Below are 17748 nucleotides of genomic sequence, written 5' to 3'. Positions count from 1 at the left end.
ACTCACAAAAATAGTGATGATAATGGTAATAACAAGTGCAGGCAGCAGATATCCGCTGAGGCGCAGCGTGTCCTAACCGTTATAGTAGCAAAAAACCAAAACTGTTCGGTGCGTTTGCCTCCCCTTAGACACGCCCCAGTGTGAGTGATGCAGTCATTACCGCACACTATACATCGTAAAAAAAACATGTTGGACGCGTCGGTCGGACGACAGGTCGGCCGGGTAGATATTATTTCACACACAAATTGTTGACAATATTGTTACACCATTTCAAGGCCAAATTGAGAGAAGTCAAAATCAAAACAAAAACGACCAAAATCAAAACAAGAGAGATCAAGAAAAAGGGCACTGTCCCGGCCAAAATTTTCCGGATGGAATTTTCTGATCAACTTAGAGTGGGCAAGTCAGTTGCTCTGTACGATATATTCGGTCTTGAAGGTGATTAGATGATATGCATATTCGGGATTGGAGGTTTTCTCAATTTGCTTCTGGCGGTTCTCAATTTGAAGCACGGCTTCTCTCAATTTGGGCCTGCCCCTGGACTCGGGCTGGTGGCTGGCCTACGCATACTGCTCGAGCAACCGCAGCTCATAACGCAAAAGCGTAGAAGGCCCTCGTGGCGCTAGAGCCGCATGTGACGCAGAATAGATGGTAAAGATATGGACGCGCCGGCTTGCTGCGTCCCGAATCCTACGCAAGCAGTGAAGAACCTTTTTCAGACCGACCGACTCGCGCGGCTCGTTCAGGGCCTTGATGGGGCCCGCGATATTGGCCGGCGACTCGTTGGACTTCGATCCCAACGTTGGTCGGGGGCCGCTGCGCCATTGCCTTGGCAAGGACACGTACCAAATCGATTCAAGCGCGTCCTCTGTGCGGGAAGCCAAGAACCCCGCTGAAACGTCGCCTCCCTTTCTAGCAAAGAGCTCGTGCTCGAGGGCTAGGGGCGCCCACTGAGTTAAAATCCCCCACCGAACAGGCATAGCCTTCGGAACGGCATACGCTGGCTTGCGTGTGACCCCAGCCTCTGCTCCGTCATAAGCCGCGCCGCTGCTGTTGCATCCTACCGTACATGTTACTCTCCGCCCTGTCGCTCCTTCTCGTTACAGCGTATCGTTCGGCTGTATTCGGCGGCCTGTTCCATACAAAGGACAAGTGCCGCGGCGTCCTCGACCCCGATCCAGTCTTCAATTTGCCGCTGAGCCCCGAAGGTGTTTCGCCCTCCGCTGCTCTCCGCTGCGACCTGGCCTCCGAGCGAGAAGAAGGAGCCCCCGCCATGAGCACCCCGGGCATGCGCCGCGACTGGAGCCCCGACAGCCCCGCCAGCGACCGCGTCTGGGCGCAGGCCATCCACGCCGTCGTCGAGCGCCGACTCTCCCTGCGCCAAGCCGCGCAGGCCTTCGGGCTGCAGCAGACCGCGCTGCACCGACTCGTGCGCCAGCGCACGCTGCAGCAGGCGCGCCACCTGCCCCAGCCGCCGCTGCCGCCGCCGCCGGTGGCCCGGTCGCTGCCCGGGTCGGCCCCCGCCGTAGTGGTCTCCACCAGCCCGAGCAGCAGCGACACCATCCGAATCACGGCCCCGACAGTCACCGCTGGCAGTGGCGCTAGCTTGCCAGGCGACCGCTACGTCTTCCCGCGCCTGAACCCGCTGGCGCTCGGCCGCGGCAGCCCCACCGGCATCAACAACTTGCCCCTGCCGGCGGTAGCACCACTGGCGGTTTTGACGCCGCCGCCCGGGTGTGAGCTCTCGCCCGAGGTGAACGAAGAAATCGTGGCCATCCTCCGCGAACAGTTCCTGCAGCAGCAACAGTATGACGACTATGAAACCAGCGACGGCCGACTCCACCGACTTGAGGGCTACGCGGACGCCGACATCGTCGATGTGGTGCGCGCGGTTGTAGGCCACAACGGACGCCGCGCGCTCCCCGCAGACTTCCCGACCGCAGGTTGGCTTGCCATGTTCAAGAGCGAGAACAACTTCGTGGACGTGGACGACATCGTCCGCAGCAGAAGCAGAACCTTCAGTAGCAACAGCCTGAACGGCACTGTGTCCCAACAGCAGCAGCAGGAGCGCTACAACCGGAACTATGAGCTAGAGCAGCAGCAGTATGAGTTCGAACATCAACGCCGCGGAGATCAACTACGCTGGATCCAGAACCGCACCTACCGCCAGCCTGCAGCTCCACCTCCGTTGTCACCGCGGCACCGCAGCCCTATACAGGGACGCCGCGCGGCCTACGGCTGGGATGATGTTGAAGTGGCTGACGGCGGGGAGAACGTGTTGCCGCAGCAGCGTCTAGGCTACTATCAGCAGCCGCAACGCCAACCTCGAGACGACAACAAGTACCGCCGCAGGGCAAGCTCCGGCAGCAGCAACGGACATTCCGACAGCAACGCCAGTGACCGTAACTATCGCCAGAGCAACCTTGTGCCGGCGAAGGTGTGGGAGCGTGCTATGGAGGACGTCGCCATCCACGGCATGAGCCTGCGCAATGCTGCCAAGGCCCACGGAGTTCATTTCGCGGCACTCCATCGTCGTCTGAAGAAGCGTCAGCAGCACAAGCTGAACATGCCGTGCGAGCCGAACTACATCCCGTTCGAAGACGAAGCGGGTGTAGTGCGAGTGATTCACGCGCGCGCGGAAATGGGCGTGCTCATGACATTCACTGAACTGGTTGATCTGCTCAAGCGCACTGCACTTAAGCACCGATCGGAGCTGCCGAAAGAAATCGCAACGGCACTCGTGCGCAGGTTCCAGTCTCGCGTGGAGCAGTCGATTCGCCACCTGATCATTGACTGGCCAGCTCTGTCGAACAATGTGCTGTATCGACTGCGCGATGCCAGTAGCACCGGTGACAATGGGAAGGACGGAATGGTTGCGGGTGCTGCTGCTGCTAACACTGGTAAGAGCAGCGCGCCTTCCATCATCAGCGCAAGCAGTGGGTCACTGTCGTCGTCGGGTTCGTCTTCGTCCCTGTCGCCTCATCCCCAAGCGACTGCAGTCTTTCCAGCAATTCGCGAATCTTCAGTGGGCACTGCACCAACGCCGACATGGAACACCAAGGCCTGCAATGCTGCCAATAATGTGGGGTCTGGTAGCAACACCACCACCAGCAGTACCGTACCGGCACCGACACCAGCGGCAGCGATGTCCCTGACGGCACCCAGTATGATTCTCCGTCTGTGATGACCCGAGCGTGATGACTCAAGTGTGATGATGACTCTCCCTCCGACTATGGTGCCCAAGCTCCTCCGTGCTTTTTTTTCCATGGGCCCACCCGCTCTGCTTAACTGCGCTCGTTGTGCCGTGTCGTTTCATCCCCAACGCGCGCCCGCAACGAGTTTGAAGCAGACCCTAATGACTTTCCCCCCAATGTCTCGGCGAGGTCAGTGCCTCATGCACTGCAGCGCCTAGACGCGTACACTACTATTTAAGATGAAGGTGTATAGAGAATGATAACGCTTTTGTAGATTTGTTTGGACACGAAGCCTCACACTTTACGTGGTGTTGTTGAGCACCAAGCCTCGCAGCTCTGCAGTAGTCAGCGGCCGCTCCAGCTGAACGATGTCTTGATCCCGCATGACGGCATGCTTGTATGTTCCCAGAGGCGTATCGAGGTTCGAGCAGGCGAACAGCGTTTGTCCTGCATTGGCCATCAGCGCGTCTGCGTGCACCATGGTGCTGTACGACAAATGAGCTTAGCATTTAGCCCCGGTTGACAGGAAGAGGCGACGGATGAAGGCTCGACTCACCTCTGCGTGGTAAGGATCGAGGTACGAGCAGCACTCTTTGCCCCAAGCGCTACCCACAGGCGCAGCATTCGCGCTCGCGCTTCCTCGCGATCCATCGGAATCGGTGGCTGGTGCAAGAGGATTATAGACAACGACAAATTTGATTGGATACAAGCGTCTTAAACTCTCTAAGGTGTCGCTCATGCCTCCTTGGCATGCAAGCACGTGTCAATACGACCGACATCTTGCTGCAACTCGCGGCGCCTCTCAGTCTTCAGAGTGTCCGCTTCGGGACCTACAAAGAGAATGTTTTCTAGCTCTTTCTCAGAAGCATTTGCGACCTCCAGAACATCCGCCGCTGAGATCAAACCCTTTTTGTATGCAGCCAGCGCAGCCCCCGCGTACGTCCCGAAAAACTCGACCCCCTCTCTGTGTGAATATCAAAACACACGAGTGTCAGTTAAACTGCTTCCTTCGATCACAACGCAAACAAAATCGCGACACTTACGCAGCATAAGCCCGCTTCCTGCCGCCGTCTCCTGTTAGTGCGAAGATAGGATTCACGTCGTGAACAAAAGTGCCCAGCACCTGCTCAGGACAGCTTGTAAGCAAGCGCGATGCCAGCAGGGCATCGCCTTGACCCGAGTCGCCGAAGAAGACGAACTTGAACTCAGGGAACAGCGCTGCAAAGCGAGAGAAGTTGTCCAGCTTGAGATTGGCGATCTTCTCGTTGCTCACGAGGCCTTTCACCGAGCCATTAAGCACGGTTACGTTGGGAACGCCAAGACTTTTCAGGTGCTGAAGCGTCAAATAGCGTCCTACGCTCAGCCAACCGCGGGGTCTTGCAGTGAGAAACGTGATGGACGGACGCACAGTGTCGCCATTTGCGTCCTGTGCCAGTCCGCGCGAGAGTCTAGCGAACAGATCCGAGACGCCAGGGTACGGGATGTGAAGCGGATAACGCTTATCGATCCAACCCGGGAAAAGAGTGTCATCGATATCACTCACAACCTTGACCAGGTCCGGCTGTTGCTCTTTCACTTTGAGGCTCTCAACCGCGATATGCTGCATCATTGTGACGACTTCGGTGATGTTCTTGTTTCCGAAAATGAGCTGAGTGAGGTCTCCGGAGTGAGGAGGTTCTTCTGGTGCATGGGCACTTTGCCGAAACGAGATTTTTCCGAGAGCCACACCATCTTCGAACTGAATGTGGCCCGCGGTGTCAATAAATGCCTCTTCATCCGAATGAATCTGCTCCTTCAGAACCGACAGCTCCAATCCATACGTGCCGCAAACCACATCCTTCGCCGCACTGTGCAGCACTGCCTTGTCACGGATCAGCGGTGACATCAAGCAGCGCTGGATAGCTTTGACCACCAGCGCGCGGTTAGCAATCGTGATCTCCTCCAGCCGCTGTTTGGTAAGCACGTCGAGCACTTTCGCTCGCTCAGACGGGGTACATGAATGCAGCATGAAGCCCACCATCGTCCTGCAGAACTGACTCGAGTCTTCGGGCGACGTGGCTCCCAAAATGCCGTTCAAACTCGAGGTGGACGCAGCTGCCAGCACATTGTGGCAGGCGAGGGGGTCGTCCAGACGACGGTTGCGCGGCTTCAAGTGCACTTCCTTTTGCTTCTCATCGCTGAAGACAATGGCCGTGTCTTTATCCTTGAGCGTCTTGTAGCGCCATGCCGTGCGCTGCTTCAGTCCCTTCCACTTCTGCTGCAGACCATCGGCGGCCAGCGCCCACGTCGATGCTTCTCGCTACAGCACCAACGTCAGAATTCTCGACTATTCTGGTCATTTCACTCCATGGCACGCGTATTCGACGTACCAACGGTGGACGCGGTTGAAGGATGGAGTGCGGCGTTGCAACTCCCTGGAGGGTGCAAGGGGATGTATTGCGCCGGTTGCAAGTCCGCACGGGTGCCTGCAGGCAGCGGTGGAGCCGCATGGAGGTCGTCCCCATTGACGTGATGCCGGGTGAGCGAATGACGCGGTACGGACGCAAACCGCAAAATATCTCGCAATACGATTGGCTGAAAATGTCTTCTGCCGTTTGCTAGCGAAAGTTGAAGTGCGCGAGCGTCCACTTCCAGTGGACGGTGGCTACAGGATACATCTTTCGTGGTGAGCTAAACGAGGGAAGATGCCTGCTTCCCTCGTTTCGGGATCGTGATCCCGCTGTGGCAACCTTGGTGGCACTCGTGCTTTGGCATGCAGGCGAATAGTCATGGACTCGCGGATTTACCGATTGGAATTCCTCAAACTTGCCAGGCTGCTGTACTTGCTCCAGGTTTATCCAACGTGGGGAGTACCAGACTGCTCTTCGCGTACAGCTGCCTGAACGCACTATAGCGGCTCGCCTTCGATCGTGCTGCTGCAATTACCAGTGCATACATCCTGGGTCTTCTGACGCCCTCCAAATTCTACAAGAGCGAAGCGTTTGAAAACTTTGCTGTTTCTGTCTTCTTAGCAAACCCAAACAGCGTTTCCATGACATGTCCACATCACAAACCCAACAAATCAAACACACAAGCGCCACAGTTTGATGTCCCACAAAGTCGTGGGGTTGGAATTATATTGACGCCTCCAAGGTGTTAAGTACAATCCTTCCCCCATTACGCTCGCGAGTCGCGAGGCGGAGCAAGCAACGCCCCGAACTGCTGGGTGGAGTGCGCTAGCCAGCGCAAGAACAGGCCAGGAGACCACTCACAGACAACGCGCTTAGGCGGAGTCGGCGATGGTCACCTCGACCTCGACACCGGGCTCGATCGAGATCGACGTGATCTGCTTCACGATGTCCGAGGGGGCGTGCAGGTCGATGATACGCTTGTGGATGCGCATCTCGAAGCGGTCCCACGTGTTGGTACCCTCACCACAGGGCGACTTGCGCGTGGTAAGACGCAGGATCTTGGTGGGGAGACGCACGGGGCCCGACACCTTCAGGTTCTTGTCTACGGCGCCACGCTTGAGGTCAGCGCACACCTTCTCCAGGTTCTTCACGTTACGGCTCGAGAGCGTAATGCGAATGCGGTGGATGCGGGTCTCCTCCGCCTCGACGGTCTTCGGCTTGTTGACAAGGGACATGTTGGATAGAGGGCTGCAATAAAGAAATGAGAGAGAGAACGCGTCAGCACCCGGAGGAGGCAGCCCAGTGCAACAGCAGACGGCTCGGGACGTACCAGTAGCTTTGGACTGACAGTAACCTGAATCCAAAATGACCCGCGCTTTGCTGTTGGCGGTGCGTGGCAAATGGATGGCAGCCATTCGCGGAGACCGAGCACTCTGAAGTAACCGAAAAGTAGTATAGTGTACACTACCCCAAATAAGAGGTTAAAGGTGGTCCACATTAACGCTACTTAAAAAAACTTATGTCTCGCACATCAACCTGACCCCTACATATGCATGACGATCAGGGAATCGCAAGGGGAACGTTGAGGTCATCGCGGCCGGTCCAAGCGACCGAGGCACGCGCATTCCTTCTCTTCTGGACCGTCCGCCATGAGCGTGTCGCTCGCCGGACGCCCCGCGGCGGTGTGCCTGGGCATGGGCGTGGCAATGCTGGCGTCCGTGTCGCTGTCCAGACACAACGCGAAGCTCTGGCGCGCCTTCCGCTGCCGAAGGCTGGGCAGCTCCGGCTCCAGACCGCTCTCGACGGCGCGGCTGCTGCCCTGTGCTACGGAGCTCGAGCAGGCGGACCCCAACAAGCTTAGCAAGCAGAAGATCACGGTGGTGCAGGTACAGCCACTGAAGGACGCGCTATGAGAGTGAACCATACCGGTCGCTGACTTGATGTGCCTATGTGTTTGCGGCAGTTGAACATCCTGGCCAGCAACTTGGCGACACGCAACCACTTTCCGTACGTGTTGGAGTTGAGTCTCAATTGGGAGAACCGCAAGATGGCGTTGCTGAGGCAGCTGGAGGCTCTAGACGCCGACGTCCTTTGTCTCGAGGAATTGAGTGACTACTGGACGTACGTGCCGTTTTGTAATTGCAGCTTATTGTGCTGAGGCGTAGTGTGAAATATTGAGGATAATGGTGGCGCTTTTGATGGTCAGTTTCTTCAAGCCGGAGTTACAGGACCGAGGATATGAGAGCGTGTACGTCAAGCGTCCGTCGATCCACGTATCGAACTGGTCCGGCGAAAAGAAGCATGACGGCTGCGGCATTTTCTACAAGTAAGTGAAGGCATTGCACTGATACGTTTGCGCTACTGGTTGACGATAGCTCTTTGGTGATGCCCAGGAAGGACAAGTTCGAGCTGAAAGAGTTTGAGGCCGTGAATTACCATGACCCGCACGACCGCGTTGCTGTGCTGGCTTTGCTGAAGATGCGTCATTTTGCGCAGTTTGTTTTGGTCGGATGCACGCACTTGTGGTGGAACGCAAAGTACGTTGTGCGAACTCTCTCTACCGGATGACGCTGGAGCTAATTACCGTTTTTTGTAAATTGTTTGACCCATTTTCAGGAAGGTGGACCATCAGATGGCTGAGCTGTTTGAGCTGGAGGAAGAAGTGATCCGGATGAGCTGTGATGTGAGGGACAAGTACGAGCGCGAGCTGTCTGGTACCGCAACTGGCCAGAATCGTGTACCTATCGTGCTTTGCGGTGACTTCAACAACTCGCCAGAATCGCCGATTTACGAGTACATGGAGAACTCCTTCATGCAAAAGCCCAATTTGGAGGGCGTAAACGAAGCTTTCCGCAGCGCGTACGCTTTCTACAAGCCGAACGCGCTGGCGAGTGCGTTGGAGCACTCTGAGGACACGTTGCAGTCTCTCAAGGTGGAAGAGGGGAAGAAGGCCGAGCCGCCCCACACGACAGTGAACTTCCGGCGGTGCTGGACTATCGACTACATCTGGTACTCAAAGAGCAGTTTGGTGCCCTCGCGAGTACTGGAGATTCCACCGGAGAGTGTACTGCGCGCAGAAGACGGACCTGGAAACTGGTTCAACCGTTTAGCGATGTCAGACAGCTTGAACCGTTCCGGTCGCCTGCCATCTGGTCTCCATGGCAACTACAACGGCATCCCCAACTCCGTCTTCGGTAGCGACCACGTGCCCATCATGGCCGAATTTGAGTTCCTTTGCGCTAGTGAGGATGGTAACGTCGATAACAAGTAGTAATGTTATATCGACGAGGTAGCTGTGCCGAACGTGCTGTTATCGTGAGGGTTATCTAGCAGCAAGCCCAGACGGACAGTCACTGTATGCCAAATGCGATCTGACTCTATGAAAGAAATGTAGTACCGGTAGCGCGTTTTCTCCGTATTTGAACGGCTAACGTGAAAGTACGCACACACAACGGATACTCTTTTGCAGCGCACCGAGGAGGCCTTTTCCTAAGTAGATCGACGATCCGCACTACTGTAGCAGCAATAATACTTCAAAACTTTCCAAGATTTCTCTCCTTGTCGAAGTTTTGCGAGCGTGTCAGGCTGATTTATCACGCTTCTCGTCGGAGTGAGCGCTAGCGGTGGTGTAGGCCTCTAAGCGGCAGCAGCTCGGGCGTTGCCAAACACATGCACATGCCTTCATAACCACAGTGTTGAGATGCTTGGGTACTTCAGCACGTAGGAATTATACACGCACTGCAGATCAGAGGTCGCAAACAGTATGCACCAGCTTACCCGGACCGCTCGGCAGATGGCACCCGAATCCGCCCATGTGGGCCTTGTCTGAAGTTCGGGTACCCGGACCCGTCCGAAGATCCGAACCGTTCGGATACCCGAAATATCGGTCCGTCCGAAGTTGCGGGTAGGCATGTCCATCAAGGATATGATGCGAAATGCCATTTTGCAGTAAAATACGTTCACGTTAAGCTTCTAAGCTAAGATCTACCTTGATCTAGCCTTCCTCCTTTAGGTGACCGCACAGTTATGGATGATCTAACGGTACGGTCATATGTCTAACAGTACGGCACTGCGTGCATGTATGAAAACAGCCCAACTTCACAGGTAATAGTGGCCAGAGCGCTGTTCAGTAGACTACAAAGGTAAGATAGCTATAAGCTTGCGATTGTCTTCACTTCGATCTGCCGTGCTTCGCTCTTTGGCTCTGGTCAATACCTGAATAATCTGGATGGGAATTATTGCATGGTTCAGCCCGAACTTCGGATACCCGAGGCTGCTTCAAAACTAAATCGGGTACCCGTCCGTCCATACCCGTCCGTTACGGGTACGGGTACCCGGTTTTCGGGTACCCGTTGTGAGCTCTGCTGTAGATCAAGCCTTTGCAGCACGTGTGCTGCACACTAAATGGTGTTCAGAACACCGGAAACTGCTGGGCCACAGATTCAGCGTGTTGTCGTCCTGCGCTTGAACCACCGTCGCTGGGTATCAGCAATGCATTGGCGGCAACTGCAGTATGTGCAGCACCTCCCCTGCACAACATACAGTACCCAAACGTCTTGATGCGTACTACCCCGGTGCGACTTGGGACTCCAAGCCGCTTGACGCACCGTCGGGCGGGGTCTTCTCGGTGCTTCACATCCGGTAGCCCCGCTCCACACAGATCTGACACAGGTTTCGCAACAGCTGCTCTCGCTTCAGCCAATCGCCGATTTTCCTGGACCCGTTTTCGGCCAATCGCCTGAGCTATTGCCACTGATCCACTCTTTTGCCGTGTTGGCCCACCGGCTGAAGCGCTGCTCCAGTAGTTCATACCCGAATCGCACCCGCCCCCAAGCGACCAAGCTTCCTCCCTTCCAATGGCTCCATCGACGCCGCTCGTGGTGCTCTGCGGCGACCGCGCGCCCGACGCGCTGGTGCAGACCGCGGCGGCTCTGCAGGCCGGCGGCCTGCGCGTGGCCTCGCTCTGCTCGCCGGCCGTGGAGGCTGCGCTCGTGGCCGCCAAGGTGCCGCACGTGGCTGTGGCCACGCCTGCCGACGTGCAGCTCATGCTCTCGGACCGCGTGGAGGCCGTGCTGGCGCTGCCGCCCAGCGCCACGGACGTGGGCGCCGCGGCGCACGCGCGCGTGGCCCAGTGGGTCTCGGGCGCCTACTCGTTCGTGCGCACCGCCGCCTGGAACCACAAGCAGATCAGCGTCGTCGTGGACGAGAAGGACCTGGTCACCGTGCAGAGCAAGCTCGCGCGCGACGGCTTGCTCGCGTTCTCTCTGCGTGAGCGCCGCGCCATGGCCGAGAAGGCCTTTGCGCAGTTTGCTGAGCTGGACAAGGCCATCGCCGCCAGCCTGAGCGGCGAGGACGAGGTCGTGCACGACGTGCTGCTGGTCGGCAACGGCGGCCGCGAGCACGCCATTGCTTGGAAGCTGGCCCAGTCGGCCTCCACTGGCCACATCTACGTCGCGCCTGGCAACGCCGGCACGGAGGACGCTTCTGCTGGCATCTCCAACGTCAACATTGGCGTCAGCCAGCACGACGAGCTCATTGCCTTTGCCAAGGGCAAGGGCGTGTCGTTTTGTGTGGTGGGCCCCGAGGCTCCGCTCATTGACGGCCTTGCTGACAAGATGAACTCCGCGGGCATCCCGACGTTCGGTCCGAGCAAGCTGGCGGCGCAGCTGGAGGCGTCCAAGGCGTTCTCCAAGGACTTCATGCGTCGCAACAACATCCCGACGGCGGCGTACCAGAACTTCACGGAGTACGAAAAGGCCAAGGAGTACCTGGACTCGATCAACCACAACATTGTCGTCAAGGCTTCGGGCATCGCTGCCGGCAAGGGTGTGCTTATCCCTACCAACAAGGCTGAGGCCCACGAGGCTCTGCGTGAGGTTATGCTGGAGAAGGCTTTTGGCTCAGCTGGTGACGAGGTCGTGCTCGAGGAGTTCATGACGGGCGAGGAGGTGTCGCTTTTGGCCTTCTGCGACGGTGAGCGCGTGGTGTGCATGCCCGGCGTGCAGGACCACAAGCGTATCTCCGACGGCGACCAGGGACCGAACACGGGCGGCATGGGCGCTTACGGACCCGCCCCGTGCCTTACCAGCGAGCTGGAGCGTGAGTGCGTCGACATCGTTGAGCGCGTGATTGCCGCCATGAAGAAGGAGGGCATGCCGTACGTGGGTGTTCTGTACCCTGGTTTCATGCTCACCCCCACGGGCCCTAAGATCGTCGAGTTCAACTGCCGCTTCGGTGACCCGGAGACGCAGGTGGTGCTCCCGCTGCTGCACAGCGACCTGTTCGAGATCATGCGTGCTTGTGTTGAGCACCGCCTGGAGCGCTCTCTGGTGTCCTGGAAGAGCGGTGCTGCGGCTACTATTGTGATGGCGTCGCAGGGATACCCGAACAGCTACCCCAAGGGCAAGGTTATCACGGGTCTGGGTGACGCCCAGTCGATGAAGGACGTCGACGTTTTCCACGCTGGCACGGCGAACGCTGCGGATGGCAGCATCGCTACGTCGGGTGGCCGCGTGCTTGCTGTCACTGCCGTTGGCCCCTCGCTGCAGGGTGCTCTTGACCGCGCGTACAAGGGCGTTTCCAAGATTCACTTCGAGGGAGCTCAGTACCGTTCGGACATTGGCCTTAAGGGCCTGCTGCACGGCGCTAAGAAGCTCAAGCTTGCGGTGCTTGGCTCCACCCGTGGCAGCAGCATGCAGCCTATCATTGACGCCATTGAGGCTGGCGAGCTGAATGCCAGCATCGACATCGTGGTGAGCGACAAGGCTGCTGCTGGCATTCTGGAGCGTGCCAAGACCCACAACATTGAGTCCGTGGCTCTCTCGGCCAAGGGTCTGTCACGTGCCGAGTTCGATGCCCAGGTGTCTGAGGTGCTGAAGAAGAAGAGCGTGGACCTCGTGCTGCTCATCGGATACATGCGCATTCTCTCGGGCGAGTTCTGCAAGGAGTGGGAAAACAAGGTGCTGAACGTCCACCCGTCGTTGCTGCCGGACTTCGCTGGTGGCATGGACCTTGCCGTTCACCGCGCCGTCCTGGACGCGAAGAAGACCGAGAGCGGCTGCACTGTGCACTTCGTGACGGAGCAGGTGGACGCCGGTCCGATCGCTGTGCAGATGAAGTGCCCCGTGCTCGAGGCTGACACGCCGGAGACGCTGAAGGCGCGCGTTCAGCCTCTCGAAGGCGCTGCCTTCTTGCACGCCATCAAGCTGGCCCAGACTGGTCTGCTGTTCAAGAACAAGGCCGGAAAGAAGGAGATCACGTACGCGGACGCTGGTGTCAGCATTGACGCCGGTAACGAGCTGGTGAACCGGATCAAGCCGCTTTGCAAGTCGACCGTGCGCGTTGGATGTGACGCAGACCTTGGTGGCTTCGGCGGCATCTTCGACCTGCAGGCTGCGGGCTACGACAAGGACACGGCGCTTGTGGCGTGCACGGATGGTGTGGGTACCAAGCTGCGTGTTGCGCAGCTCGCCAAGAAGCACGACACCGTGGGCATCGACCTTGTCGCCATGTGCGTGAATGACCTGATTGTGCAGGGCGCAGAGCCGCTGTTCTTCCTGGACTACTATGCTTGCGGCAAGCTCGAGGTGAACGAGGCCGCTGATGTGGTGAAGGGCATTGCCGAGGGCTGCCGTCAGTCGGACTGCGGTCTTATCGGTGGTGAGACTGCTGAGATGCCTTCCATGTACCACGACGGCGACTACGACATGGCTGGCTTCTGCGTGGGTGCTGTCCGCAAGAACGCCATCCTGCCGCTGCCGGTGCAGGCTGGCTTCACTGTGCTCGGTCTGACGTCGTCGGGTGTGCACTCGAACGGTTTCTCGCTCGTGCGCAAGCTCGTGGAAGTGTCGGGCCTCGCCTACAGCGACCCGTGCCCGTTCGAGGCTGGCAAGACCCTGGGCGAGAGCCTGCTTACCCCTACCAAGATCTACGTGAAGCAGCTGATGCCCACCGTGAAGGCGGGCCTCATCAATGCTTTGGCTCACATTACGGGCGGCGGTCTCCTGGAGAACGTGCCCCGCGTGCTGACCAAGGACCTGGCTGTCGACATTGACTGCTCGAGCTGGCCGCTGCCGCCCGTGTTCAAGTGGCTGCAGCAGATGGGCAACCTCTCCAACACCGAGCTCGCCCGCACCTTCAACTGCGGTATCGGCATGGTGCTGCTGCTGCCCGAGGCCAACGTGGCCGAGGTGACGCGCCAGGTCGAGGCGACCGGCGAGAAGGTTTACCGTCTCGGTACGACTATCGCGCGCGCGCCTGGCGCCGAGCAGGTGGTCCTGCGTGGCACCATGGCGTAATTGCGCTTAGTTAGCTAGTGGAGGCTTCGATACTGAAGTTACTTTGTGCGTTCCAATACATTTGATTCCCTAGATTTTTCGTGCCCATGTTGTTGATTTCTGGTGTGGCGCACACAGGAATCAGGAATTTGCCACGAGTGCAGCAGGCAGGATCCGTCCGTTGACGCATTGTCGGTTCACTCCCAGATATTCTCCCCTGCCCCAAGCAACGACAGCAGCCTCCGCGCTCATCATGGCCACACCCTCGAACCCCACGGAGAAGGTGCCGCCCCCGGCCCTCAAGGTATGAGCTCGTCGCTGTCTGTAGCCATTGCAGCGTTGAACGAAGGAAGGCTAAGTGCTCTTTCATTTGCTTTGCTTACCCTTAGGCGACGGTGGGCCCGAACCCGACCACGAACCGCGGCGCCCCCAGCGTGCTCGGCATCCACCCCAAGGAGCCCAAGCTCATCTACTGCAGCGGCAAGCTCGTGGTGGTGCGCAACCTGGACGACCCGACGGACACGTTCGTGTACAAGGGCCACAATGAGCCCACGACCGTAGCCAAGTTCTCGCCCAACGGCTACTGGGTCGCGTCGGGCGACGTGTCGGGAAAGGTGCGCGTGTGGTCGTACGACAACCCGGAACACACGCTCAAGCTCGAGATCCCCGTGTTCGCCGGCGAGATCAAGGACCTGTCGTGGGACCCGGACAGCAAGCGCATCGTGGCTGTGGGCGACGGCCGCGGCCTCATGGCGCGCGTCTTCATGTGGGACACGGGCAACAGCATCGGCGAGATCGTGGGCCACCAGAAGCGCATCCTCAGCGTGGACTACCGCCAGACGCGCCCGTTCCGCATCATGACGGCCAGCGAGGACTTCAACGTGTGCGTGTTCGAGGGCCCGCCCTTCAAGTTCAAGCAGAACAACAACAACCTGCACTCCAACTTCGTCAACTGCGTGCGCTTCTCGCCCAACGGCGAGCTCGCGGTCAGTGTCGGTTCGGACAAGCTCATGTGCCTGTACGACGGCAAGTCTGGCGAGCTGGTTGACAAGTTCCCGGCCGCCCACCAGGCGTCCATCTACTCTGTCTGCTGGAGCCCGGATGGCACGCAGCTGCTGACCTCGTCGGCCGACAAGACGGTGCTGCTCTGGGATGTGGCTTCGCGCAGCGTGGTCACCAAGTTCACCTTCGGTGGCGCCAAGCCCCAGGTCAAGGACATGCAGGTGGCAGTGGCCTGGTGCCAGAACCACCTCATCTCGCTGAGTCTGTCGGGCGACCTCAACTTCCTCGACCTGGAGAACCCCTCGCAGCCCAAGCAGATCGTGCAGGGCCACCAAGTTAGCATCCTGTCGCTCGCTACGGAGGCGTCGCAGAACCGCATCCTGACCGGCAGCTACGATGGCGTCGTGTGCTCGTGGACGTCGAAGCTCGCCAAGGCTCTGGCGGGCACTCACCACACTGCCAAGATCACCGGTATTGCTGCCACGTCGAACCAGATCGCGAGCAGCGGTTGGGATGATCAGCTGCGCTTCGCCAACGATGACGAATACACTGCTGCTACTGCACTGAACGCGCAGCCCAACGGTGTGGCTCTTACCGAGTCGGGTCTCGCAGTGGTGAGCACCAACAAGGGTGTGAAGCTGCTGCGCGACCAGAAGCTGGTGTTCGAGACGCCCGAATTCTCGTGGACGCCTACGTGCGTGGCCATTTCGCCGTCGGAGGACCTCGTGGCGGTCGGCTCGCAGGAGGACATGAAGATTCACCTGTTCGACGTGGTGAACGGCTCTTCCCTTGTCGAGAGCGGTGAGATCAGCGGCCACCTGGGCGCCCTGACCTGCGTGTCCTTCTCGCCCGATGGCACCCTGCTCGCCGCCGGTGACACCTACCGCGAGGTGCGTGTGTGGGACGTTGCATCGCGCTCGGCCAAGGTGCAGGGTATGTGGGTCTTCCACTCGACGCGCGTGACGAGCGTGGCCTGGGCCCCCAGCGGTAACTTCGTGGCCAGTGGCTCGCTCGACGAGCGCATCTACATCTGGGACGTCAACAGCCCCATGAAGAAGCGCTCGTTCGACTTCTCCCACAAGGACGGCGTCACTGGCGTGAGCTTCGTCTCGGAGACGGAGCTCGTCTCGGTTGGTAACGACGCTTGCGTTAACTACTGGGACCTGTCCGCGTAAGTGTCGTCGTGTGCTCGCTGAGGCCTGCATCGGCGCCATAATAGTGCTACCGGCACGTCGCTGAGCTCATCGATACGATAGATGCCGGAGTAGTAGTGTTCTGTGGCAAGTATACAAATAGCAATTAGCCCATGTTACCACAACTGCAGTGTCCAAGTCCTTTATCATCAATTCTCCGAGCTGGAGGGCGCCGTCTGCGCCGCGTAGGTCTGCGAGGCGTTCGGCAGCACGACGCCCGTGACGATGTTCAGATTGCTCTGCTTAATGACCGCGTCTACCCTACTCTGGGTGATCTTGATGCTGGGCGTGACCCACGTGCCGCACGAGCACTGCGAGCCCGACCACTGCAGCGCCCCAAGGCGCGACTGGCACTTGGCCGTGGGGCAGTGGATCTTGCCCTCGGCCAGCAGCGCCTCGTCCATCCAGGGCAGCGTCTCCTCCAGGAAGAACGAGGAGCAGTCGACGTGGCCGCCCACCTGGTGCTTGAGGTCCTTGAGCCGCCGGCGTGCCGAGATCTGGTGGCGCTCCGGCTCGTGCGGTGTCAGCTGCTCGCTCGTGAACAGCACGCAGCGGCACTTCTTGCACGCGTACTTGGTCACGGAGTCCTCATCGCTCGGCAGCTGCAGCTCCACTTGGCGCGGCGACGTCGCGTCCGCCGAGTCCATCGATGCCGAGGTGTCCATTTGTTTTGTTGAACAAAACGGAAATAACTACAGAGTGCCAAAATACTTTTGAAATAAAATTCATAGGGAAACCGCAAAAGTGAACAATTTGTGGTTTGAAGGCAACATTGGTCCACCAATGCAGGATGCCCTTGTCAAAGAGACCAATGCAGGGCCCAGTCATCGGGTTGTTGCCTTGATGAGCATCTACGGACCATTATCCATGTTACCTCATACTTCAGTTTTTTTTCCTCTACCCAAGAGCTCATGATACTTCTGCAACTACCGGTAGCAACAAAAGCTTGAGCCAAGCCGACATTGCACGAGTTTTTGACTTGATCTTACGTGTCGAGGTGAAGACGTCCTAGTAAAGCGGTTCAACATCAAGCAAAACCTGGAGGCAACATATTCATTGACGCACGTGGAAGTACTGCTCGTCCATGTTGAATCGACGCTAAAAATGGAGAAAGCGGCGTGGATTCCTAAAAGCGGACTCGGACAAGGATTATCAACTGTATTCGATCCGCGCTCCATCACATACTAATATTTGGCATTCGTCTGCTAGAAGTGTTCATGCCATGGAACTCTACGGCCGACCTGCTCTTCGGAAACCTTCAACGCCAGCTGTGGCTTTCTTAAACGAGCGGCCCAAGTACGTTCCTGGCATGCAGCTCTCTGCAGCGGTGCTGCTTTCGTGGCTGTCATGTCTGAGCAATTCATGCTAAGCAGATCGCAATCGTTCTCGTCCGGATTCAAACCTCCCGGTCCGAGCCGTGGCCGCAGCGAGGATGATGAGTCGAACATCTTCTTACCGGATCGATTCGGTTCAAATCAACAGCATCCAAGTCAGCATCAGCATCCGCTCCTGCACCAGCGACCAGCTAGTAGCCGCTTTCTTAATCGGTAACGCTTTTGCTGCCGATGTCATGCTCTACAACGTTTTATATTGACCTCGTTCTTGCAGGCCACAGAGTAGCAGCGGCGTACGTCGCCCCGAGGCAGCGTTTTCAGTGCCTCAGGAAGCGAACCAACGACCGCGTACCGCTCGA

The 17748-nt window shown here is 58.2% G+C and overlaps 6 protein-coding genes across 6 annotated transcripts; 3 read left to right on the top strand and 3 right to left on the bottom strand.

Annotated features, from left to right (window-relative positions):
• Positions 1 to 1288: 1288 nt before the first annotated feature.
• PHYSODRAFT_482072 (hypothetical protein) lies at positions 1289 to 3184 on the top strand (the record flags this gene model as incomplete). The annotated part of the gene is made up of 1 exon (XM_009523279.1): positions 1289 to 3184. One exon carries the CDS (start codon positions 1289 to 1291, stop codon positions 3182 to 3184), a length of 1896 nt encoding a protein of 631 aa, XP_009521574.1.
• A 311-nt stretch (positions 3185 to 3495) lies between these two features.
• On the bottom strand, positions 3496 to 5728 carry PHYSODRAFT_350280 (hypothetical protein; the record flags this gene model as incomplete). The annotated part of the gene is made up of 4 exons (XM_009523278.1): positions 5564 to 5728; positions 4238 to 5493; positions 3955 to 4158; positions 3496 to 3679 (listed from the first exon to the last, which is right to left on the bottom strand). The coding sequence occupies exons 1-4, from the start codon at positions 5696 to 5698 to the stop codon at positions 3496 to 3498; spliced, it is 1779 nt and encodes a 592-aa protein (XP_009521573.1). The 5' UTR covers positions 5699 to 5728.
• Positions 5729 to 6265: 537 nt separating this feature from the next.
• PHYSODRAFT_285181 (hypothetical protein) lies at positions 6266 to 6938 on the bottom strand. Its single transcript, XM_009523277.1, has 2 exons — positions 6915 to 6938; positions 6266 to 6832 (listed from the first exon to the last, which is right to left on the bottom strand). Exon 2 carries the CDS (start codon positions 6817 to 6819, stop codon positions 6457 to 6459), a length of 363 nt encoding a protein of 120 aa, XP_009521572.1. The 5' UTR covers positions 6820 to 6832; positions 6915 to 6938; the 3' UTR covers positions 6266 to 6456.
• Positions 6939 to 7173: 235 nt separating this feature from the next.
• Positions 7174 to 8855, top strand: PHYSODRAFT_555853 (hypothetical protein; the record flags this gene model as incomplete). The annotated part of the gene is made up of 5 exons (XM_009523276.1): positions 7174 to 7470; positions 7548 to 7705; positions 7791 to 7910; positions 7978 to 8121; positions 8201 to 8855. The coding sequence occupies exons 1-5, from the start codon at positions 7234 to 7236 to the stop codon at positions 8853 to 8855; spliced, it is 1314 nt and encodes a 437-aa protein (XP_009521571.1). The 5' UTR covers positions 7174 to 7233.
• Positions 8856 to 11719: 2864 nt separating this feature from the next.
• PHYSODRAFT_285180 (hypothetical protein) lies at positions 11720 to 15688 on the top strand (the record flags this gene model as incomplete). Its single annotated transcript, XM_009523275.1, has 1 exon — positions 11720 to 15688. A coding segment is annotated over one exon (2162 nt), but the record flags the coding sequence as incomplete, so codon positions are not given.
• Positions 15689 to 16204: 516 nt separating this feature from the next.
• PHYSODRAFT_479578 (hypothetical protein) lies at positions 16205 to 16702 on the bottom strand (the record flags this gene model as incomplete). The annotated part of the gene is made up of 1 exon (XM_009523274.1): positions 16205 to 16702. One exon carries the CDS (start codon positions 16700 to 16702, stop codon positions 16205 to 16207), a length of 498 nt encoding a protein of 165 aa, XP_009521569.1.
• Positions 16703 to 17748: the final 1046 nt, after the last annotated feature.

This window comes from Phytophthora sojae (assembly GCF_000149755.1).
Source record: "Phytophthora sojae unplaced genomic scaffold PHYSOscaffold_2, whole genome shotgun sequence".
NCBI classification, from domain to species: Eukaryota; Oomycota; class Peronosporomycetes; order Peronosporales; family Peronosporaceae; genus Phytophthora; species Phytophthora sojae.
The sequence above is the reverse complement of the archived record's forward strand: the minus strand, read 5'-3'. Positions and strand labels throughout refer to the sequence as shown.